General features: G+C 36.6%; 1 protein-coding gene across 5 annotated transcripts in view; it reads right to left on the bottom strand.

The window, feature by feature from the left end:
- The window catches only part of GREB1L (GREB1 like retinoic acid receptor coactivator), a 253,833-nt gene that overhangs the window by 88,810 nt on the left and 139,725 nt on the right, over window positions 1-25,298 (bottom strand). For all 5 annotated transcript variants that reach the window (XM_045527987.1, XM_045527989.1, XM_045527990.1 and 2 more), the window contains exons 5-7: window positions 19,473-19,649; window positions 14,656-14,832; window positions 11,158-11,280 (exon numbers count right to left, since the gene is read on the bottom strand). In XM_045527987.1, coding sequence (XP_045383943.1) covers window positions 11,158-11,280; window positions 14,656-14,832; window positions 19,473-19,649 — 477 coding nt within the window. The remainder of the gene's footprint in view (window positions 1-11,157; window positions 11,281-14,655; window positions 14,833-19,472; window positions 19,650-25,298) is intronic.

Here is a 25,298-nt window from a genome sequence, read left to right as displayed (position 1 = left end):
TCCAGTGTATTTTTCATCTTAAACATTCTAGTTTTTATATGTAGAGGTTTAATTTGGGTCTTTTTTAATATCTTTCATGTCTTAACTTTTTGAACAAATGAAATGTAGTTATAACAATTGTTTTGATGGCCTTCTTTGCTGATTCTGACATCTGTGTCACTTCTATGTGGGTTTTGATTGATTAGTCTCCTTGATATTAGTTGTATCTTCCTGCCTCTTTGCATGCCTGATAATCTTTCAATGGATGTCAGGCATTGTTAATTTTACTATGTTGGGTGTTGGATATTTTTGCATTTCTGTAAATATCCTTGAGCTTTGTTTTGGTATGCAGTTAAATTATTTGGATTTGTTCTGGTATGCAGTTAAATAATGGGATCCTTTGGGGTTTTGCTTTTATGATACTTTTAGGCAAGAACTGGAGCAGTGCTCAGTCTAGGGCTAAGTATTCTTCATTACTGAGAGAAGAAGACCTTCCTTAGCACTCTATCCAATGTCTGATGTATTATGTGGTTTTCCTGTCTGGCTGCTCAGAACAGTCACTGTTCTTGGCCCTATGTGAATGCTGTGCAGTTTCCTGTAATCCTTTTGGATGGTACTTTTTATCAGCCTTGAATAGTTTGTTTATGTGCAGGTACCAATTAATATACTATGCTGAATATTTGAGAGGACCCTCTGAGCATCTTTGGGTTTCTCTTTATTGGTGCAGCTCTCCTCTCTGGTACTTGACTCTGAATTCTAGCTGCTTTGGTCTCCCCCGACTCTCAGTTCCTTCTACTCAACTCAAGGAGTCTGCTGGGCTTCATCACAGTTCCCCCTCCCTGTATCATGGTCTGGGAAGCCTCTGAAGGCAGCAGGTTAGGGCACGTAAGACTCACATTGATTGTTCCCCATTTCTTAGGGATCACTGTTCTTTGTTGCTTGATGTGTAGTGTATTAAAAATTGTTTTTCATATATTTTTGTCTGGTATTTTTGTTGTTGTTGGGATGGTAAATTCAGTCCCTTTTCTCCATTTTGGCCAGGAGCAGATGTTGAGCTGATACGCTATTGATTCTTTAATGCTGGTGCTCCCTCCTTGTTTTCCTGTTCCTCCCACCCCTCTGCTCTTGAAATCTGAGACACATCAGCATTTTTACAAAATTCTAGCTAGAGATCAATATCATCTTTGTATCCTCATCTCCTCGTACCCAGAAATTGCCCTATATATTAATTGTTCAGTAGTGAGCAGAGAGAGTTTGAATTCCGGTTTTGTTACCTTCTAACTTCTAACTGTATCTTGGACTTATCTATGTTAGGTATTAACCCTTATTTCCACACATGCAAAGAATGCTGCAGACAGATCAGTAAAAAGTAGACATTTCCACTGACCTATACATTTAGCTTAATTCTGAGAATTTTTTTTTTTTTTTTTTTTTTGAGACAGAATCTCGCTCTGTTTCCCGGGCTAGAGTGCCGTGGCGTCAGCCTAGCTCACAGCAACCTCAAACTCCTGGGTTCAAGCAATCCTCCTGCCTCAGCCTCCCAAGTAGCTGGGACTACAGGCATGCGCCACCATGCCCAGCTAATTTTTTTTCTATACATATTTTTAGCTGTCCCTATAATTTCTATTATTTTTTAGTAGAGAAGGGGTCTCTCTCTTGTTCAGGCTGGTCTCGAACTCCTGACCTCGAGCAATCCTCCCACCTCGGCCTCCCAGAGTGCTAGAATTACACACGTGAGCCACCGCACCCAGCCAATTCTGAGAATGTTTAAGTGTTTAACTATATAACATAAAAGAAAATTCAGAAATAGAAACAAACATGCTAAAATCTCACTTCTTCCTCATACTATTTTTTTTTCTTTTAGTACATGCCCTTCTAAGTTTTATCCACATTATCTTTCTATGTGATGTAACAAAAAAATCCCCTAGAGTTTTAATTTTATGTTTCTTACTTAGCAGAATTATTTCCTATGTGGCTGCACAGTGTTCATGATTATCTTTTTTAGCATCTTCATTATGTGTGCATGCCATGATTTACTGAATTGTTTCTATACTAAGGTTGCTTCTCCTTTTAAGTTAATATAAATGGACAGTGAACCTCTTGACTCTTCTTTTGGGTTATTTTCTTGGCTAAGCCTTCTGAAGTGAGATTATTAGTGCAAAGAATATAAATATTTTTAAGGTGCTTTTTACATATTGCCAAATTGCTTTCTTAAAAGGTCATAGACTGTTCACCTTCACTAGCCTGGCTGAGAGTGTCAGTTTTACCAGCACTATATTCTGTCACTTAAATATTCTGGCTAATGTAAAATGGCTTTTTATTGTGTCTCTTCATTTCTACAAAGTGTGCCATTCTTTCTCATGCTTGCTGAATCACTACATTTTCTCTTTTGCAGGAGAAGTCTCAGAAGCACATCCATGGCCTTCAGCCTCCTTTCCTGTCTCAGAGAGGGGGAAATCATTGGCTTTCTTCTTTCTCCCTCCCATCCATTTATCCATTCATTTATTGAGCCTCTTCAGTATGCCAGGTATTATGCTAAGCTCTGGGGATACAGTAGGGGAAGACAAAGATACAATCCCTGCCGTCAGGGAGTTTGCAGTGTAAAGGAAAAGCCTACACATTCTCACTATCGGTTAGAAGTAGCCAAAGGGTTCCCACCATATTTGGAAAAAGGAGACTGTTTTGGTGAAGCATTGAATCTTCATGAGGAACTGAGTTTGGAAAAACTTGCTGGAGGAACTTTTGATTACCCTGGCCTCAAGGATGTACCTGGAGAGGGAAGGAAGCTTAGCACTCAAAGGAGGTCAGATCTAAAGAAGAACAGGACAAGCACAGCTACCTTTTAGGGACAGTTAAATGATGTAGTTTCATAAAAACCGATTTCTTTTTTCTTTTCTTTTTTTCAGGGAAAGGCTGGGTCTCCCTTTTGCCTGGATTAGAGTGCAGTGGTGTCATGACAGCTGGCCTCAAGCAATCCTCCTGCCTCAGCTTCCTAAAGTGCTAGGATTACACGTGTGAGCCACCACTCCTAACATATTTTTTTTTTTTTAAGAGACTTGGTCTTGCTCTGTCACCCAGATTAGAGTACAGTGGCATGATTATAGCTCACTGTAACCTCAAACTCATGGGCTCAAGCAGTCCTCTCACCTCAGCCTTCCCAGTAGCTGAGACTACAGTCGTGTGCCCCCATACCCAGCTAATTTTTCTTATGTTTTGTAGAAATGGGGTCTCAATATGTTGCCCAGGCTGGTCTCAAACTCCTGGCTTCAAGCAATTCTCCTACTTCAGCTTCCCAAAGTGCTGAGATTTCAGGCATGAGCCACTATGCTCAGCCTATCCATTCTATTTTTGAAGACAATTGTGAAAAACACTGCTATGAACAGTATTGTACATATCTCTTCAGGCACAAATATAGAAGTTTCTTTAGGGAACAGAATAGCTAGACCATAGGATATGCAAAGTTTTTACTTTACTATGTATTGCAAATTACTTGCAAAGAGCTAGCAACAATTAACACTCCTACCAGCAGTCAGTATATATTATTTCCTGTTGCTTGAAATCCTTGCCAACATTTACTGCTGTCATACTTCAAATTATTAATAGTACCAATCTGGTATGTGTATATGGTATCTTGTATTTTTAATGTAATTTCTGTAATTACCAAAGTGGTTAATCATCTTTTTCCTGAATTTATTGGACACTTGGATTTCTTCTTTTATGAAATGCCTGTGGAAGTCTTTGCTCATTTTTTTTCCATTGATGTGTCTTTTTCTTATTAATTTATAGGCACTTTTCATATGTTCTTGATACTAGCCCTTTGTTAGTTTCATGTATTACACATATCATCTCCCAATTTATGGCCTGGTTTTTTACTCTATGGTGACTTCTTTTTTAATTTTTTTAAATTAAATTTTATAGGATAGGGAACCTAGTAGATCATGCATAAATAGCAAGGTGTAACATGGAAGAACCAATTCATTGTGCAGCTGTAAATGCAGATGCAATCCATCTTACCCTTGGAATGAAGGATGACTCATTCACTGTACCTCAGGTAAGGTATGGCATTAGGATAGACATAGAAACAGATAGTAATTTTCTGTTCAATGAGATAGAATTTGTAATACTCATTGTTTTTACCTATTTATCCTTTTTTCTTCCTTTTCTTATTAATATATATTTAAGATATTAGTTTCACTAAATATAAAATATATTTATAAGAATGGCTTTGTTAGAAAATTAAACTCAAAAACATTTGTTTAGGGGATTAAGAATGCTTACTAGATTAATGGCTACAATTTTGAGCTTACAAATTTGGTTCCCAACTTCCTTTTCATGGTAGTATGGATTTTCAGTAATGATCCCTTGCCATTGAACAACTGTGAGGGTGTTAAAACTGGATGAATGGTTTTTGTTGTTGTTATTTACAGGTCCCACTGACCTGCAAGTCACTCCTGTTAAGTATGAAATATACATATGTTATGTGAATCTACTTTTGGACTTCCTACTCTGTTCTGTTGCTGTCTATTTCTGTGCCATCTCTACCCTGTCTCTCTTAGTAAAGCTTTATGAGCTTGATGAAAGCCCTCTCATTTGTTATTGTGCTTACCTCTTTACAACACAAGGCTAAGATAGTAAGAAGTTTACGTTACTTTGAGCCTGCTGTAGTTCACAAGGAGGAAAATCCCATTTCATGGACAATATCTTCAATAACAGGGCCAACTCCTCCATCAGGCACAGAAAGCACAGTATATAGGGTCTATGACACTTTTAGAGGCTCATAACAATGTTTTGATTTATTTTAAAATAAAAAAAATGAACTTTAGGTCAAAGGAAGTATTTTAACATATACTTTTTTCTTTTTTTTTTTTGAAACAGGGTCTCACCCTATTGCCTGGGATAGAGTGCAGTGGCATCATCATAGCTTGCTACAACCTCAAACTCCTAGGCTTGAGCACTCTTCCTGCCCCAGCCTCCCAAGTAGCTAGGACTACAGGCATGCACCACCATGCTCAGCTAATTTTTTTTCTATATTTTTGCAAAGACAGGGTCTTGCTCTTGCTCAGGGTGATCTCAAACTCCTGGCCTCAAGTGATCTTCCCACCTTGGCCTCCCAAAGTGCTAGGATTACAGGCGTGAGCCACAGTGCCCAGCCTATATAATATTAATATATTCATCTTTATACTAACATAGTCATAAAAAATAATTTTAAATATTTTTCTATGGAGGAAGGGCCCACATAGGCAAACGTACCTAGAGCCCAAAAAGGTCATAAAGTGGCCCTGAATGATAGAGTCTTCTTAAAAGTTACACTATTAGTTACAGGGGCAGAGCTTGGTGGTTCATCCTGGTCCTTCCCTACAAGCTCGAGGATAAAAACATGTGTCCTCCTAATGGTGGATGAGCATATCACCTTCAGTTGGAAAAATAGTATATACCAGGAAATTAATAATCCTCCAAATGCTAATTCCAAATTTAAATAAAAATGGAATTCAGGATGGGTGTGGTGGCTCATGTCTGTACTTTTTATTTTTTTCTTTTGGTCTTTTTGTTTTTCCTCTCTCTTTGGTAGAGACAGGGTCTTACTGTTGCTCAGGCTGATGTTGAACCCCTGAGCTCAAGCTATTCTCCTGCCTCAGCCTCCCAGAGAGCTAAGATTACAGGCATGAGCCATCACACCCGGCCCTCATGCCTGTAATCTTGGCACTTTGGGAGGCTGAGGTGGGAGGATGAGCCCATGAGTTTGAGGTTACGGTGAGCTATGATCACGACACCAACAGCACTCTAGCCTGGGCGACAGAAGTAAGACCCTGTCTCAAAAAAAAAAAAAATTGGAATTCAAATATCATTTATTTCCAGGCATTTTCCAGGTACTAGGAGATACAGAGATAAACAAAATGAACATAAAGCTCCCAGCATATAGAGAATACAGATGGTTAATGAATAATTGTAATCAGGAACAAAGTCACACAAGTAGAAGCATGGTAGCAAGGCTAAGTCAGTTGTCACAAGGTTGCAAAACAGGTGTTAATTTTAGTTTTTACAAATGAGGAAACCAAGATGTAGAAAAATTGAGTAGCTTATCTAATCCTCAGCCAGTATAATCAGGTGCAGTAATTGAATATCGGGACTCTGATTCCAAGCCCTGTGCCATATACCTTCTGCTCTGAAATAGTGCTCACCACATAGGAGATATTCAATAATTAGACTGTATTGAACTGAAAGAGAAACACTGCCACCCCAAAGGATTACAATTTTCTCAGAGCAGCTTTTTAATCTATTTTTATAGCTTAACTGAGGTATACTTTACATATCATAAATTTACCCATTTCAATATACAATTCAATGATTTTTAGTGACTTTATCAAGTTGTGCAACCATTGCCATAAATCAGTTTTAGAACATTTTCATCCTTCCAATAGGAACCCTCATGCCCATTTTCTGTTAATTTCCATTCCCACCCCCTGCTCTAGGCAAGCACTAATCTACCACCTGTCTCTAGAAATTTGCCTTTTCTGCACATGTCATATTAATGGAATCATACAATATGTGGTCTCTTTTGTCTGGTTTCTTCCACTTAACATAGTGTTAAGATTCACCCATGATACAGCATGTGTCAATAGTTTGTTCCTTCTTCGTGCTGAATGGTATTCCATTGTATGGATTCACTACATTTTTGTCTATTCATTCACAAGTTGATTGGCATTTAGGTTTTTTCCAGTGTTTGGCTATAATGAATAATGCTGCTATGAACATTTGCATGCAAGTTTTTGTAAGGACATATGTTTTCACTTCTCTTGGGTGGATACCTGGGAATGGAATTGCTGGGTTGTATGGTAGTTTTATGTTTAACTTTTTGAGAAACTGCCAAACTGTATTCCAAAGTGGCTGCCACATTTTACCAGCACATTCCTATCAGCAGTGTACAAAGGTTACAATTTCTCTACATCCACAAATAGTTGTTACCTAGAGGGTATAAAGTGGTATCTCATTATGGTTCTGATTTGTATTTTCCTAATGACTAATGATGTTGAACATCTTTTCATGCGCTTGTTAGCCATTTGTATATATTCTTTGAAAAAATGTCTGTTCCAAATCCTTTGCCCATGTTTTGATTGGGTTGTTCGTCATCTTATTATTGAGTTGTAAGAGTTTTTTTGTAAATTCTGATACTAATTCTTTATTAGATTTGTGCTTTGCAAATATTTTTTCATAGTCTGTTATTTGTCTTTTTATTTTGTTAATGTGTCTTTTTAAATTGATGCATAATAATACATAATTGGTACATATTTATGGGGTACATGTGATATTTTGATACATGCATACAATGTGTAATAATCAAATCAGGGTAATTTGGATTCCATCACCTCAAACATTTATCATTTCTTTGTGTTGGGATAATTCAAATCTCTGGTAGCTATTTTGAAATATACAATAAATTATTGTTAACTCTGGTCACACTGTGCTAACACTAGAACTTATTCTTTCTATCTAACTGTATGTTTATACCCATTAACCAATCTCTTTTCACCACCTTGCCACCCTGAACCTCTGGTAACTATCATTCTACTCTACCTCCATGAAAGGAACTTTTTTTAGCTCTCACAAATAATTGAGAACACACAATATTTATCTTTATATACCTGGCATATTTCACTTAACATAATGACTTCCAGTTCCATCCATGTTTCTGCAAATGAGAGGATTTCATTCTTTTTCATGGCTGAATAGTATTCCATTGTGTATACTACAGTTTCTTTCTTTTTTTCTTTTTTTTTTTTTTGAGATAGAGTCTCACTCTGTTGCCTGGGCTAGAGTGCCGTGGCATCAGCCTAGCTCACAGCAACCTCAAACTCCTGGGCTCGAGTAATCCTACTGCCTCAGCCTCCCAAGTAGCTCGGACTATAGGCATGCGCCACCATGCCCGGCTAATTTTTTCTATATATATTTTTAGTTGTCTAGCTAATTTCCTTCTACTTTTTTAGTAGAGATGGGGTCTCACTCTTGCTGGTCTCGAACTCCTGAGCTCAAACAATCCACCTGCCTCTGCCTCCCAGAGTGCTAGGATTATAGGTGCGAGCCACCGCACCCGGCTGATTTTTATCCTTAATGGTGTCTTTTGAAGTACAAAAGTTTTAGATTTTATAGATTTAGAGGTTCATTTTATCAGTTTTTACAGAAATAAATCCTTATATTTAAGCTGGTTGATTTTTGAGAAATGCAATTCACTGACAAGAAGATAGTCTGTTCAATAAATGGTGCTGGGAAAACTGAATATCCACATGCAAAAAGATGAACTTAGACTCTCATTTCACACTATACACAAAAATTAACTCAAAGTGGCTCATAAACTTAATTGCAAGAGTTAAAACAATAAAGCCTTTAGAAGAAAACAGGTAAATTTTCAAGATCTTGGGTTAGGCAAAGATTTCTTTTTCATCTATTTTTTAATTCCTGCCCTGATTAAACACAATACATACATGTGTGGAGTGGGGGAGACCGTGTGTGTAATGTAGGTAAAGATATACCCACCTTCAGTAAAAATGATAAAATATTTCACTGAGATTAGTGACTAAAATGTGAATTATTAATGACATAAAAATGTTAAGAGAAAATATGCAAGGGATAAGTGGCAAGCCAGCCAGAGCAGAACATCCAGAGCTTGGCAGGTGGTATTCAAGAAAAAGCTGTGTTGGCTGGGAGCAGTGGCTCACGCCTGTAATCCTAGCATTCTGGGAGGCCGAGGCAGGAGGGTTGCTTCAGGTCAGGAGTTCGAAACCAGCCTGAGCAAGGGTGAAATCTCAGCTCTACTAAAAATAGAAAAATTAGTGCCAGTAGTCCCAGCTACTTGGTAGGCTGAGGTAGGAAGATCTCTTGAGCCCAGGAGTCTGAGGTTACAGTGAGGTACGATGATGCCACTGCACTCTACCCATGGCAACAGAGTGAGACTCTGTCTCAAAAAAAAAAAAAAGACAAAGCTCTGTAAATTATAAATTAATCCCTTCTTCAAATATTATGCAATGTGTGTACCCACATTTCAGGCTAAGAAATGTTGATTACAGGCAGTCACTAACTGCAGATTAAGATTAAGCGGAAGGCAATCTAGAGAAAGGCACATCTCCATCAGTTAAGGAGATGCTACATACTCTAATGTTTGCAATGATATCATAATGCTAACATGAAATTCTTACAGCCTATTACTTTCAATATGTGTCAGAAGAAAGAAATTATTGTGGAAGAATCTGTAAACATAATTCATCAATATGAAAGTTTTATACACAAAGCCTCTGGATTGCACCTAAACTTGTTAATAAGTAATTTCATGGTCAGATTACCACTTACACTTCCATAAGGGACACACACAAGAACACTGGCATAACACTTGATCACTTGTGTTCCCTGTGTATCGGTCAGCACCTCTCCCTCTGTTGCCTGTGTCTCATGATGGTAACTGGGCACCTTTGCTAAAGCCTGAATCTTGATTTCCTTTTTCAGAGCGAAATTTGTTTTCACAGTACATTTTCTGGCATAATTAAAATTGTATTACTGCTTATTAACATTTTAGTATCTTTTTGTTATTTTCAGGTACAACTGGTTATTTATATATCCACTTCTCCCTTTTAGGTAAGGGAACCATTTTATTATTCTTTAATCCCTTAGATGAGTGGTTTTTAATATATTGCAGTCATCAGTCATTGGAACCCTGTCTTATAGCATCTGACAAAATTCTTAGAACATAATACATTTGATAAATTTTTATTAGAATGAAGTATATATTTAATAATGTAGTTTGAAAAATCATATTTCATAGTCTCAAGATCTAATGGCAGAAATATGGAATAGATCAAATTACTAAAATAATATCTTAGGAGAGATATGCAGTTTTGTCATTAATGTAATAAGGGCTAATCTTTCAATGCCAGGAGCAAATTGCCAACTTTTTTCTTTCTTGAATACCTAGTGACATGATTATCTCTCATTTATTCTAAAGAGAAATGGTGTCTCTTCTTAGGTCACAGCCTCTCTCTAAATCTTCTGGACAAGTTAGACTTTTTTCTTATCCAGGATGAGGTGGACTTACCTGGGTATGGGCACATGGCAAGAAGTGCCCCTAAATAAATTTAGCCTTATTATCATCTCTATTGTTGCTAACATACTCTAATAATCACTTCCATCTTGAAAAAAATAGAAACAATTTACTAGCTCATGAGAATTGCACATAAATCTGAAAGAGGTCTGCTATGCAGACCTTCTTTTCAACTTGTGGTTGAGTGGACACTGGGAAAGCACATATGCTATGCAGTTTGCATATCAGACAGGTAAAATGGTACTTCTCAAAAACAAGTGAACTGGAAAACAATCCTTTTAAAATACTTTCCTTCTTGCCTAAGATATAACTGAGACTGGTTCTGAGTAATTTTCTCAAATATTATCTGCAGTGATCTTTTCAGTTACAGCCCTCCAGCCCTTCAGCCACCTGGAACCATTAGGTCCCACCTGGAGTCTCATCCTGACCTTAGGGCCTGCGCCAGTGCTGTCTACTGCAGGAATTTTTAGAAGCCTTAGCCTAGTAGTTTATCTGCTCAGTATCAGGTCGGCCATTGTGTGGATCCTGCCCTGATATTGCAACCTAGTTTCAGGCACTAAGATTTTATCTGGTTATTTGTAACCAAGCCCCTATCTTGTACCCTATCTTGGATTCATCTGTTTTGATCCACAATCCTACCTTGGACCTTACTTTGTATCCCAGATGGTACACGACCCCCTATAATGTTCTGTGGGCTTAAAGCCCTACCCTGGACTCCAGTCTTCATGACGGTGTCCCCAATACCAGCCCCACCTGATAGCTACGATGTAGATGTCCCTCATGTATGGATTTCTACTTATTGCCTGCTGTCAGTCAGTCTCCCCTAGAATCAGATCCTATATTTGAGCTAAATTCCCTACCAATTTTCAGTTCCTTTCTCCATCCCCTGCCTAATGCTGGCAGGACTGTTGAGACTTGGGTCCTGGGCACCCACAGACTAAGCCATCTCAATGCTGAGTTCTAATTCTAACAGTAACTCAAGTAATATCTTTATTTTAAAATATCTCTATTCAAACCAGCCAACAGTAAGCTTAAAAATGCCTTATTAAATATACATCTGCTGCTTGAAATATCCAAAAGAAAATACCCCGTACCTGTCTGAGTGAATCCTGATTTGTATCCATTAGTTGTCCCATTTTCTGGGGTCACAGTTGATGACACCGAAGAGTTTGGTTTAACAGAGTGGCAAGAAGCAGAGGATTGTCGGCTTCTACATTCTGGAAAGAAGTAAGAAAAATCACATTATATGAAGAGACCAATATTTTGTCAAAACAAGTGATGGAGACATGATCCATACAATTTCTAAAATAGATTGCTTCCCCTTAAGTGACAGCCACTTTTCTAATCAGAGATCCCCTTCCTCTAATCCTGACTGCAACAGAATGTCCAGGCTGGTGAACACAGTTCTTTCTCCTAAGGCCAGATGTCGTGTTTGGAATGCAAAGGATTACAAAGAGTGATCAGACCTTGGTTCCCCACAGACTAGTTTCCAGGGGGGAAATACTCATAACCAACACAGTCATGTTAGTTTTATGGGTAAGACAGAAGCTAAAATATTAATAATATATAAAACCCCAAAAAGCTCTCCATACACCAGTTAACCTCCTATCCAGGACTGACTTAAGTGTAGAGAGCAGTAATGTAGGGTCTGTCTAGGCTGCCTTCAAACTTCTCTTCTCAACCTTAATTTATGTCCAAAAACAGAAGCAAAGAAAAACATATAAGCAGTAGAGAAAAATTAGAAATGCTCAAATTAATATCATGCCTAGTTTTTGTTAAAAGAGATAAATAAACAATATTCAACATGATTACTGATCATGCAATACCAAGCTCATTTTATTAGGTTGGTGCAAAAGTAATTGCAGTTTTAGCATTGTTGAAATTTGCCATTTGATATTGGAATATATTCTTTAAAAAATGTGGTTATGTTATACATCATTTTAATGAACATTTCTCACTTTTTTTTGCTAATGACTTATTACTTGCTGTCTATTTTATATTTATTTTAGACTATGGAAATGATGTTAGACAAAAAGCAAATTCCAGCGTTTTTCTTATTTGAGTTCAAAATGGGTCATAAAAAAGTGGAGACAACTCGCAACATTAACAGCGCATTTGGCCCAGGAACTGCTAACGAACATACAGTGCAGTGATGGTTCAGGAAGTTTTGCAAAGGAGATGAGAGCCTTGAAGATGAGGAGCACAGTGGCTGGCCATTGGAAGTTGACAACGACTAATTGAGAGCAATCATCAAAGCTGATCCTCTTACAACTACACGAGAACTTGCCGAAGAACTCAGTGTCGACCATTTTTTGGTTCTTCAGCATTTGAAGCAAATTGGAAAAGTGAAAAAGCTTAATAAGTGTGTGCCTCGTGAGCTGACCAAAAATAAAAAAAATCGTTGTTTTAAAGTGTCATCTTCTCTTATTATATGCAACAATGAACAATTTCTCAATCTGAGTGTGATGTGCAATGAAAAGTGGACTTTATACAACAACTGGCGATGACCAGCTCAGTGGTTAGACTGAGAAAAAGCTCCAAAGCACTTCCCAAAGCCAAACTTGCATCAAAAAAAGGCCATGGTCACTGTTTGGTGGTCTGCTGCCGGTCTGATCCACTACAGCTTCTGAATTCCAGGGAAACCATTCCATCTGAGAAGTATGCTCAGCAAATGATGAGATGCTGAGATACACTGAAAACTGCAATGCCTATAGCCAGCACTGGTCAACAGAAAGGGCCCAATTCTCCACAACGCTCGACCGCACTGCGTACAACCAACGCTTCAAAAGTTGAACAAATTGGGCTACGAAGTTTTGCCTCATCTACCATATTCACCTGATCTCTCACCAACCAACTACCACTTCTTCAAGCATCTTGACAACTTTTTTCAGGGAAAACACTTCCACAATCAGCAGGATGCAGAAAATGCTTTCCAAGAGTTCACTGAGTCCCGAAGCATGGATTTTTACGCTACAGGAACAAACAAACTTATTTCTCGTTGGCAAAAATGTGTTGATTGTGATGGTTCCTATTTTGATTAATAAAGATGTGTTTGAGTCTAGTTATAATGATTTAAAAATTCACAGTCCAAAACTGCAATTACTTTTGCACCAGTCTAAATAAGCCAATATTAATGGGGTTCTGGTACAATATTTTAACAGTACTTTGTACTGATTCAGGAAGATAGTGAATACTATGATAGTCTGTGAGACTGTAATTTCCAACTAAATTACACTATATTAGTCTCAAAAAGTAGCATGTAAAAAAAGAATATAAATGGTTGCATATGACAAAGTTAATTATAGAGGGCCTTTTGGAGAGTTTCCAAGTTTATCAGGTACATACAAGGGCTGGAGGCAGTTTTCTATAACCTTCTATGCTACGACCTTCTGTGAAGAGCTGCTGTATTTTGGCCTAAAAGCATATCTCCATATTATGTGTATGATATGTGTGCATATAGGTGTGTGTGTGTATATATATATTTTTTATATATAAATATATATAATTCCAATTCCAAAATAGCAACTGCTATAAACATGAGGCATCTTTCACAAATGTTATTCTCTATTAGAAAGATGAATTGTCATTGAGCACTAAATGAGAAGTCAAAAATATTCTATGCAACCAAAGCAAAAGCTAACGAAGGAAGTTAAAATGTAGGGAGGTAATCTATTCTATATTTACCCTTTTATTAGGATTCATAACATTCAGAATGATTTTTCTAGAGGAAACTCCTTTCTTAAGACAAACAGTTATCTACAATTCACCAGCTTATGATTCAGTGGTCACAAGTTTGAAGTTCTGATGATACCTGTCTTGGAACATGTAGCCATTTCTTAAGGTTTTACATTGTGCCACTTCAAATGCAACCAAGAGAAATTAAGGCAAAGGACTCAAAGACAAATCTGTGGTTCTAAGTTGGGTTTATTATGCTATTTTTCATAAGAAAAAATTTTGTATGGACAACAAATAGAAACAGTAAAGATAGTTATTATATGGAGAAAAAAATCTCAGCGTCTAAGAAACGGATCAATGGGAATTAGATTCTCCTCTGCATTAGAACAATGAATACAACTTGTGGCCATTCCTATCAAACACATGAAGATGTTAAGTTTCAACTGGATTCATTTCTACAAATAAGTTGTTTCTAATGTAAAAGAAACAAAACTTTGCCAACTTAATGGTGCATTTGCCCAGGTATTATGAAGAAAGCACTGTTTATTCTAAACATGCTTACTTGAGAATTACCAAAGAAATTAAACAGAGTAAAAAGAGCATCTGACAAAGGAACTGACACTCTACGGTCCTCTCTAAATCATGGAATAACTAGAGAGTCCATTTTTTCCCTGAGAGCTGGACCCCTTTCCCAAGAAACAAATACAGAGACATAAACTTTCCTATATGGGAATAGTCCCCATTAAAAACAGTACAGAGCAAGTCAAATAACCTATCAGAAGGCTTTAAATTTTTGGATAGCCTTCTGAACTTGAGATACTTGTCTGTATTATACCTGAACTCTGAACCCCATATGGATAACTTGTCACCATTGTAAAATCTTCATTTCCTCCCCTTTCCCTCCTGAAGTTGACTACCTTTCCAGCAGATGAGAGGTCCCTTCGACAGTACACCCTGGGAGCTTCTGACTAGGTAGTACTTTAAGTGCTTCTGCTTCTTTGGCTGGGTGGTGAGCTTCAAGTTAATGTGGTTGGAAAATTCCGTGAAATACCGAAATCCTCTTTCTCCACAGCCAATACAGTTTCCAGAAAACCCTGAAATCAGGAAAACTAACATTACTGGTGGCCTTGTAAGTTGATACAATACTTTTACATATAAAAGGCATAGAAACGTCACATTCTTTGATGCAATAATGTCTCAATTCCAAGGAATTCAAGGGGAAAAAAAAACAGGCACCAAAATGTTTTTTAGCAGAGTTATTTTATAATAGTGAAAGACTAGAAATAATTTAAATGCTGCTCTAAAAGGATAATGGTTAAGGAAATAGAATAGATAGTACCATATAATAGGATTTATATAGTATATATGATATAAGAAAAAGTTTGATTCTAGAGATGTCCATTATTTCTTCCCCACGTATTCCCTTCTTAGAGAACCTGTGGGTCCTAGCCCGGGTTCTCTTTCCTGCCCACCACATGAACTTGCTTCTATGGCCACAGGTGATGAGGCTGTGGACCATTATCTGACCTAATCTGGGACAATCAGAGTCTTTCTCTTGGAATTTTGAAATAAACACAAAAAGTCAATCAGATGGTATTGGACCCTGGATTTATAAGGTTTTGTAACATTGGAATTTGAATTGGGGCTATGTCAGCCACATGTACGGTAAGGTGTGGAAACAACTGTGAAGAGGAAGCTGGTCTGCAGAGAGGAGAGCAGAGCATGGGCCAGGATATACAAATTCAGGGCTTCATCATCTTCCATTTCTGTGGTATCTACATATACTTTCTGACACGGGTTCCATGAGATTTCCATGTCCTCTTTTAACACTTCTTTATTCAAACTAGTATATTATTCCTTTAGATCTAACACCCAAACAAGTCCTCATTTAGATGAATCAAACAAAATAAAAGTTGAGTGACCTGGTTAGAGCAGGGGACATGGAAAGAAGAAATGGAGAAGGCTGGGAGAATGAGAAGCCATGCCTTGCTTCATTGAAAATCAACCTTTCAGTCCCCCTTGGTACACAGAGTAAAAGGCAGACAATAAGAAAGTGAGTTCCTCTGGTTATATCTGACGAGGACATAACACATTCACTGTCACAGAGATAAACAGGACAAAAAAGTTGCATATAAAGGGCATTCCATATAATAAATGCACTGATAAAGTGACACACTCTTTCCAAACCCCTAAACAAACCTATTATATAATTAACAAAGATATATAAGGAAAGAAGAAAAAGGCCAGAAGGATTAAAGACAATATCTCACACAATATCCCAATCTCAAAATGCTAACAATCAATTCAAAGCATTTAGAAGTGGGCAGTCCAATTTATTGTTATTCAATCAACAATTATTTACTGAGCACCTACCTATATCCAGGCATTTTGCTAAACACTGGAGAAACAATGTGAAGAAAAGATAGTCATAACCTCTGGTCAATCACATAGAATTAATAGTTTATTACTGTCACTTTATAGAAAATGTAAACATTACTATAATCTTATAAATGACTTAAATACATTCAGAGATGGATTGTAGTTGAGAGCGTTTGGACATTTGTCCAATACCTTAAAGTTCTAGGCCAAAAAAAAAACAAAACAAAACAAAATAGGTTGTCAATGGCTGCCTAATTCATCAAGTTGCTGAAGTCATCATCCATCCATCTGTCTATCCACCCATCCAACAAATACTTGTATTCTACTATGTGCTAGGCACCATTTCAAGTACCAGGTTTTTAGCACTAAACAAAGGAGACAAAGCCCCCACCTTCGTGGAAATTACATTCTGGTGTGATCACCATGCCTTGATGAAAAATTGCCTGACCTGTGAGGCAGGTATACCATACCCAAAACACAGTTAAAAGCTTTTAAGAAACTTTCAGCCAAAATAATTAAGAACAGTGCCAAAAAATGAGGCTTAACTGATAGGCCCAAGTAGTTCAGAAAAAATTAGTGTGAAAATTAGAATTAACAAACTACCAAGGCTGAGTTTTTAATCTTTTCCTCTGTCTGTTCTCTGGGGTAAAAAGCAAGAATGTGAAGAAGAAGAAAAGATAATGGGGTCTAGATAATCTGCAAAGAAGAGAACCTTCACACTAATGATAAGTTAACAATATGAAAGTGTTAGAATCCTACAGTCCATTTTTAAAACTCCATATGATTTCAACATTAGCCTTGGTTCAAGGGAGATTTATCTGCTCAAAGTTCTTGCTATTATTGAACACAAAAAATAACACCTCTTACAGCCCAATTACCTTTCTAGTTTTTCTGGCAATCAAGTCTTCCAATTGCATGGTAGATTTGGGGTATATGCACTGCCAACTGGATCAATATATTTTTTAATCAACTCCCCCACAGTCTTTGGAATCTGTATAATTTATATAAAAATTTAGACAGATTGATATTGGAGTCCACAGGGATTCTAAAATAGCTGAAGCTTAAAAATTTTCCCACTATATCTTAATGCATATTAAAATCATCCACCATAAGTAAGAAATGTTGGATGAATATTAGCATTTGGACAATAGAGTACTGAACATGTAAAAATCTCAACTGAGCTTATCTAAGAAAAAACTTCTACCATTTTGTTGCTGTACTATATTTTTACATGAGCAATGGCTGTTGAAAAATTATGTCCATTTGCAAGGCTAGAGAAAGTAAGCAAAGTTCCAAGTCTATAAGAGTATCTACTAAGTATTACAGCAAAATAACTATCATTTGAAGTGAAAATACGATGTCCCAGGCACTGTGTTGGATGGGTGCTTTATAAACATCATCTCATTTGATCTTTACAACACTGCAAGATAGGCATTATTGGCCCCATCATACACATGAAGATTCTGAGATTTCAAGTTCTTAAAACACTTGCCCAAATTCTTAAAGTACTAAGCAGCAAATCTGGGATTGAAAACCAGTTCTGATTCCAAAGCCTATGGTCTTTGGTTTCATGTTTCTGATTTCAAAGGATTGTGAGATCTGTTACTCTGATGGTGTTTTTTGTGTCGTTTCCATGACATAGTCTCAGAAGATTCTCTAGTCACAAAGAATCATTGAGCAAAAAAAGGCATTATGAGAGATTTTCAATGTCTGTAGTCAGAGCCACATTTGAACTATTTCATTAGATGAGATTACAAAGCTTTTAAAATGCTAAAAGGTTTTCTAAAGTCATTCTGCTGCAGGCTACTAGGTTGTATGTTCTGTGAGGAAAAGGACTGAGACTTCTAAATTTTTTGCCCTTATAGCCTACCTTGATTTCTATCATACAGTATATTTTGAATAAATACTAATGCGTGAATAAATGAAATGAATAATTAGAACTTCTTTGCTAATTTAGTCCAATATATAAGATTTATTATTAAACTTCTATATCAAACCATCTGTTAAATTTCATTCAGAAAATAAAATGAACATATTCTTTTCTTTATGAGAGCCTTAAGAAAAATGAAAATTATCACTTCTTTTCCTATGAACCAAGAGAAGTCTTTGAACTATAATTTAAGGAACCTTTATAAAGCATATGCAGGGTCACTTTCTGACTCAAAGTATCGATCGATGTATTTCTAGCCTTTCTGATGACACTCTGTAACTGGGAAGACTGTGTCAAACTAAACAAACAAATACACCTCATGATCAATACAATATTTGAATTCTTTGCCCTCTTCTCTTTCCTTTTCCCTGATATTTGTGCCTAAAACATCTATCTGATTCCATCTATACTAAGAAAAATTCTGAGAAATGAAAACAACTCCAAGGCTGAGGGGTCATGGCTCACGCCTGTAATTTCAGCACTTTGGGAGGCCAAGGCAGGAGGATCACTTGAGGCCAGGAGTTTGATCTCAACCTGAGCAAGAGCAAGACTCAGCCTCTACAAAAAAATAGAAAAATTAGCTGGGCATGGTGGTGCTTGCCTGTATTCCCAGCTACTTACGAGGTTGAGGCAGAAGCATTGCTCAAGTCCAGGTGTTGAGGTTACAGTGAGCTATGATGATGCCACTGCACTCCAGCCTGGGCAACAGAGTGAGACTGTCTCCAAAAGTACATAAATAAATAAAATAACTGTAGAGAAACATAGCAGTAAAAAAAGCAACAAATCTCAAGTCCCCTCTTATCTTTTTAATTATTTAAAATAATCAAAAATAAATCCATTTTTTGTTATTTCCCAGAATATAGGGAAGCTATGCTGTGAAAAAGCCCAAATTCTAATACCAGAAAGTAAAGCAATTCTGAGATAAAGTTATACATTTTATATCATAATATATGTATACATATGTATTTATTCCTAGTTATTTTGAGTGAACTAATGTTAAAAATAAAATAAAAATCACATCAAACAAGTACAGATAGGAATAATGGGTGGTATGGAAAAATGACAAATTAGTTACAAAGTAGATAATCCACAGATGAATAATTGAGCGTTGACATCAGATCTAAATCAATGACTCTACAGAGAGCAAATTCTATTTTATTTTATAAAATATTAATTTTTGACAAATTGCATGCTATCTTAATGTCTCATCAAAAAAGTCTTTTAATTAAGGCAAGTGTTTTGAGAATGAATAAAAAATAAATTTTAAGAAGTTACTAAAAGAAAAAATTGTTCATAATTATACTAAACTATACAATCCCCAAATAATTCTGTGATATGTTTTTAAAAATTATGTGATAATTTTAAATAAACATGTATTTTAACTCCCTCATCATGAAAGGAATTCTATAGGCATGAAATACTTACCTAAAAGTGCATTTTTTCCATGATCATCTGGTAGAAATCGCTTGTCTACAGCACAAACTAGGATGTGTTCAGGAAGATTGGGAGACTTGGCCCCCACCAGGAGGAATCCCGCTGGGATGTCGATTTGTTCCATACACAGTGATACCAAACGCAAATCCTTGCCTGCTTGACAAAAACCTAAAAACCGGTAATAAAGAAAAAAAGGGACACAATGAAATGTTTAGTGAGATTTTACCTCCTTATCAACCATTTGGAGAGGAGATTAATCTGTGGGAATCACTGTCAAGGACTAAAATGTTTTTATACTAAAATTAAGGTTCATATCCTCCAACCAGAAGATAAATCTATTGTATGTCCCCCTCTGAACAGAGTTGAACAGACACTGAAATGAGATATTTCCATCTGCTTTGGCCAAAATAACCTTGTATTTTCTGATCCACAAGTAAGGCAATGATAAATACACAGCAAACCTTGAAAAATGCACATAATTTTTATGTGCATATAATCTAGTAATTTTTACATGCATATAATCTAGTAATTTTTACTTCCAGTGCAACCTCACTTCTCTAAATGGGGACTGTCAGAATACAGATACTCTCCATTTCACAGGAGAAAAGACTGAAGCTCAGAGTTTGGTGACTCATAAATGAACAGGCCAGAACTAGAATGCAGAGCTGTTGGGTCACTTCACTAGATATGACCTGACATGACAAAATCTTACATAATCACTTTGTATATCATAATGTATTATATTAATTCATTAGTTCTTAATTTATTAAACATTTGTAACAGATATCTTCCTCTAAGAACATGGTAGTCAATTGGAAGAATGTACAAGGAACCAAGAATCACAGAGACAATATTATAGAGGACAACTACTGTTCTGCTGCACATCTTCTAGGATATGATCCTCTCTGTACTCTAATCATGTGATTCCCCTGGACAGTTGTGATACTCCAGATTAATGTGCAGCTGGTACCTGACCCAAGCTGGGCCACTTTGATATCCCACCTTTCTGGCCATAGTTGATTGATCCAGGGGTGGACACCTGACCTAAACAAAGCTTTTCCCCTAGGTCTTTTCCAATCAAAACTTTTCCCCTAGCTCTGTATACAGTTCTGGGGAAAGCATGGCTTGGTTTACTCTGGGGCAGCCCTGTTCCTCAACCTGTGAGGAAGGTCTGTACGCAGAGACAGGAGGCTGAGGGAGATTGTTCCACAGTGTCTGGATCCCTGAAGCCCAGCTGTATCTGCCTTTGCCATGGTTTGGCCATGAAACCCTTTGCTTTGAAATTCTTACAATAATATTTTCATTTTACCTAAGTTAATTTCAGTTGGGTTTCTGTCACTTGCAACCAAGAGAAGCTGAATAAAAGTATAACATATGCTATTTCAGGGAATTTTGGAAGCATAGAGGACAGACGCCTACCTCTCCACACACAAATCTAGTGAGGAGCACCATCATCATTGCCCAGTACAAAGTAGGGAAAAACCATGCCAGATGCTTCTAGCATCAGTTCATATTATGATTTTAACCAAATGCCAACAAATAATTTAATACCATCACTTAGTATATGAGAAGTAAAAAAGAAAATATTATCAAAACATTGGATGAAGTTGTGGTGTATTTTAAATCTACCATATGATTTGGATCATCAAACCTCAAAAGCAAACATAACAAAATTGGAAGAAGTCCACAGAAGAAAGACTAAAATGGTAAAGATGGGCCAAGCACAGTGGCTAATGCCTGTAATCCCAGTACTTTGGGAAGCCAACACCGGAGGAGGATAGCTTAAGGCCAGGAGTTCAAGACCAGCCTGGACAACATGGTGAGACTCCTGACCATACCTACAAAAAATAAAAAATTAGCCAGGGGTAGTGGCATGCACCTGTAGTCCCAGTTACTTAGGAGGCTGAGGCAGGAGGATTGCTTGAGCCCAGGAACACGAAGCTGCAGTGAGCTATGATCATATCACCACACTCTAGCCTGGGTGACTGAGAAAGACCCTGTTGCTAATTAATATATAGATAGATAGATAAAGACAATAGGGCTCAACCATTACAAGCTTGTGGATTGTCCTTTAACATTAAAAAAGTCAATTTAACTTTTAGAGTTCATGAATTAAGAAAAATATTAAAAAGTTACTATGAAATCTTTAACAATTTTAAATGAATCTACATTTTATTGTTCATAATATCATCTAAATTTATTTTAAAAAGTCATTTACATATGTAAGTCATATTACTTATTCAGTTTACAAACATTTTTTTGAGACTGTGGATACATGGGACCCCTTGAAAAAAAATCTGCTGTTCCTACACCCTCTAAGGGACAGGGATCACAGGTTTGGAAATTGGGAATTGATGATGATAATGGCAGCTAGAATTTATGAAGCATTTACCATAATCCAGATACAATGTTAAACATTGTATAGATTATCTTATTTAATTTTTTCAACAACTCTAGTAGGTACTACCTTCTCCTTTTCATAGATGGAGATATTGAGGCTCAGAAAGATTAGGGAACATGTCCAGGATTACACAATGAGTTCAGTAATATTCAGTGATGTACAACAAGCGAAGTCTGCCATAATAAGAACAGACAAAAAGCACAGTATTCAACTTGGCAAAAGAAAAGCTAAGAACTTTTATAATCTAAGTATGAGGGGTTAACACAGACTTTTTCATCAAATTGCTAAAAGGAGCACTAATTTATTTTTAATCAAAGAATTACTAATTTGCACATAGACAGTAAACCTGGAAACATATTTCCCCTAAAAAGTAGCACCTTTATTAAAAGTACAACTTTCTCTAAAAAGGCAGAACATGTAAAATGTCTTCCCAAAGGCATAGATAAATTCAGAGGGGAGGAGTTCATGATTATCTGTTAATGGAAAGCAAGATGCTTGGGGAGCGCTCTCTGTCACTGATAAGAATAATGGCAATGCACCCTTGCTACAACTGTGACTCATTCTCTATTAGAAAGAGTGGACTAGATAGAACCACAAGTCTGAACCAATTTGCAAATTATGTTATATGGAAACTCAAGATTATTTAACACAGCATTTCTCAATAAGTGGTTATTAAATTTCCAGATGTCCCAAGATACTTGGGAATTATAAGTGAAATTTAAATAGATAATAGTTACTGATTTCAAACAACTATTCTAATATCCTTCTTTCATTCTTTCCTTACCCACTCCCTAATATCCTATTTTTAAAACAGAATGTTAGGAGAGTTTTCCACCCAACACATGTAGTGTTAGTGGAAACCAGTTGAGTAAACTCATTACTCAAACTCTATATCATTACGTGGTTTTGACTATACAATTTCTACTTGTTTTTCTTTTCAGTCACACATATCGATAGGTTGCTTAATTCATATACATAATGGGTTGTTGGTTAAAGATGGGAAGCTCAGGGAATACTGTGTTAATAAACAGAAAAAGAGTAATTTTACAAATGCACCTAAATATGCTCTTTGCTAGATACAAAAGTAAAATTCATTCCCCACCCTCACTCATCAAATTATAAGATTACGTAAAATGCACCAATATGTTTCTAGAATACCAAAAATCAAATGTTAAAAAGGTAAAAATTTAGTGATTATAATTCAACTTGGCTTTTCATATATGACAGGGAAAACACTCTCTCTTTCAACAGCATGTTACTTATAGACAATTTCTTGCAAACAGCCTAAAATTTTCTCATCACATAGAGCAAAAGTGCAAAAATTATAACAATAAACTAGTATATCCTTTCAATACTAAAATGTAGAAATTTCAAAATTTAGGTATTAAAACTTTTTTTTAATGCTAGAAAACATTTAAAAACATTTGGCTTCTCTCCTCTCCCCCAAAGGAAGTACAATATTTTATTTTTGAATTTGTTAACACTTTTTTTTCCTACATACCAATTTAAAGTAAATTAAATAGTAATTATTGAATGGTACAATGTAGATAATTGTTCTTATATAACATGAATATCAAAGAATATATTAATATACTGATCTAAAATACATACTTTCTACTTAAAATCAAGTCTTTATCACATGCTATGTAATGACAAAATTAGTTTTTTAATGCCTGAGGACTTCAAAAGATTATACATTACTATAAGAGAGACTGGTGAGTCAAAGATTGAGGAACACTAACTAATCTGTTTTAATCTCTTTAATATGTAAATGAAGAAAGGGCCCAAAAAGGCTAAGAAAATGGCCCAAGGTCAAACACCAGGCAACCAGCAATGGTGGGACCAGAACCCAGGCCTCTTAACTCCAAATTAGCTGATCCTTTCACCTAATTAACACCTCTCTGAATCATACACAGTCATGCCTCCCTTAACTATGGGACAGTTCTGAGAGGCAACTTTGCCATTGTGTGAATATCCTAGAGTGGATCTGCACAAATCTAGACGGTATAGTCTACTGCACACCTAGGCTATATGGCATAGCCTATGGCTCCTAGGCTAGAAACCTGTACAGCATGTTACTGTACTGAACACTGCAGGCAACTGTAACACAATGGTAAGTATTTGTATAGCTAAACAAATCTAACCATAGAAAAGGTACAGTAAAAATACAGTATAAAAGATAAAAAGTGACACACCTCTATAGGGTACTTACCATGGAGCTTGCAGGCCGGGAAGTTGCTCTAGGTGAGTCAGTGAGTGTGAGTGAATGTGAAGGCCTAATTACTGTCCACTACTATCTATAGACATTATACATACTGTACACTCAGCCTTCACCAAATTTATTAAAAAATGTTTTCTTTCTTCAATAATAAATTAACCTTAGCTTACTGTCACTTTTTTACTTTATAAAGTTTTTAATTTTTTAAAACTTTTTGACTCTTGTTCTATAAGATTTTTCTATTAAAATTTATTTTTTTTTTTTACTTTTTAAACTTTTTTGTTAAAAACAAAGACACAAACACACACATTCGCCCAGGCCTTCACAGGGTCAGGATCATCAATATCACTATCTCCCACCTCCACATCTTGCCCGCTGGAAGGTCTTCAGGGGCAATAACATACATGGAGTTGTCATCTATGATAACGATGCTCTCTTCTGGAACATCTCCTGAAGGACTTGAGAGTGTTTTACATTTAACTTTTTCTTTCTTTTAATAAGTAGAAGGAGTACACTCTAAAATAATTATAAATAGTATAATAAATACATAAGCCAATAACAGTCATTTATTATCAAGTATCATGTATTGTACATAACTGTATGTGCCAGATTTTTATACGACTGGCAGTAGTAGGTCTGCTTACACCAGCATCACCACAAACACGTGAGTGACGCGTTGCACTGCGACATTACGACGCCACAACATCACCAGGTGATAGGCGTTTTTCAGCTCCGTCATATATGCAGTCACTGACCGAACTGTCGTTATGAGGCACATGCCTGTGTAAAGTTCCACCTTCCCCTAGTGTGATGTAGGATACTCTCCTTGCCTGTTTTTGCTAGGTCCTATCACCTGACTTCCCTGTCCCTTTTCAGATTTAATTCTGAGTGTCATTTGATTCACCAGCCCCTGTCAGCCTTGGACCATGTCAGCATCCGCCTCTCTCATCCTTGCTGATGAATCCTTAAAATTCAAGTTTTTGCAAGGCACAAATGTAATCCATGCTTAGAGAGTGACATTTCTGATAAGATTTCTCAAACACTACATTGCAGCAAAAGGACAATGGAGGGGGAAAGTACAATTTTGGTTCTGGGCTAAAGAGGGATAGAGTCCAGAAGGCACAGCTAGTGTGGGGAATGCCTGGAGAAAGCAGCATTTTCTAGGGAAGGGAGGTCATTTCGGAGCAACTTACACGGC

The sequence above is a fragment of the Lemur catta genome, chromosome 16, assembly GCF_020740605.2.
Source record: "Lemur catta isolate mLemCat1 chromosome 16, mLemCat1.pri, whole genome shotgun sequence".
NCBI classification, from domain to species: Eukaryota; Metazoa; Chordata; class Mammalia; order Primates; family Lemuridae; genus Lemur; species Lemur catta.
The sequence above is the reverse complement of the archived record's forward strand: the minus strand, read 5'-3'. Positions and strand labels throughout refer to the sequence as shown.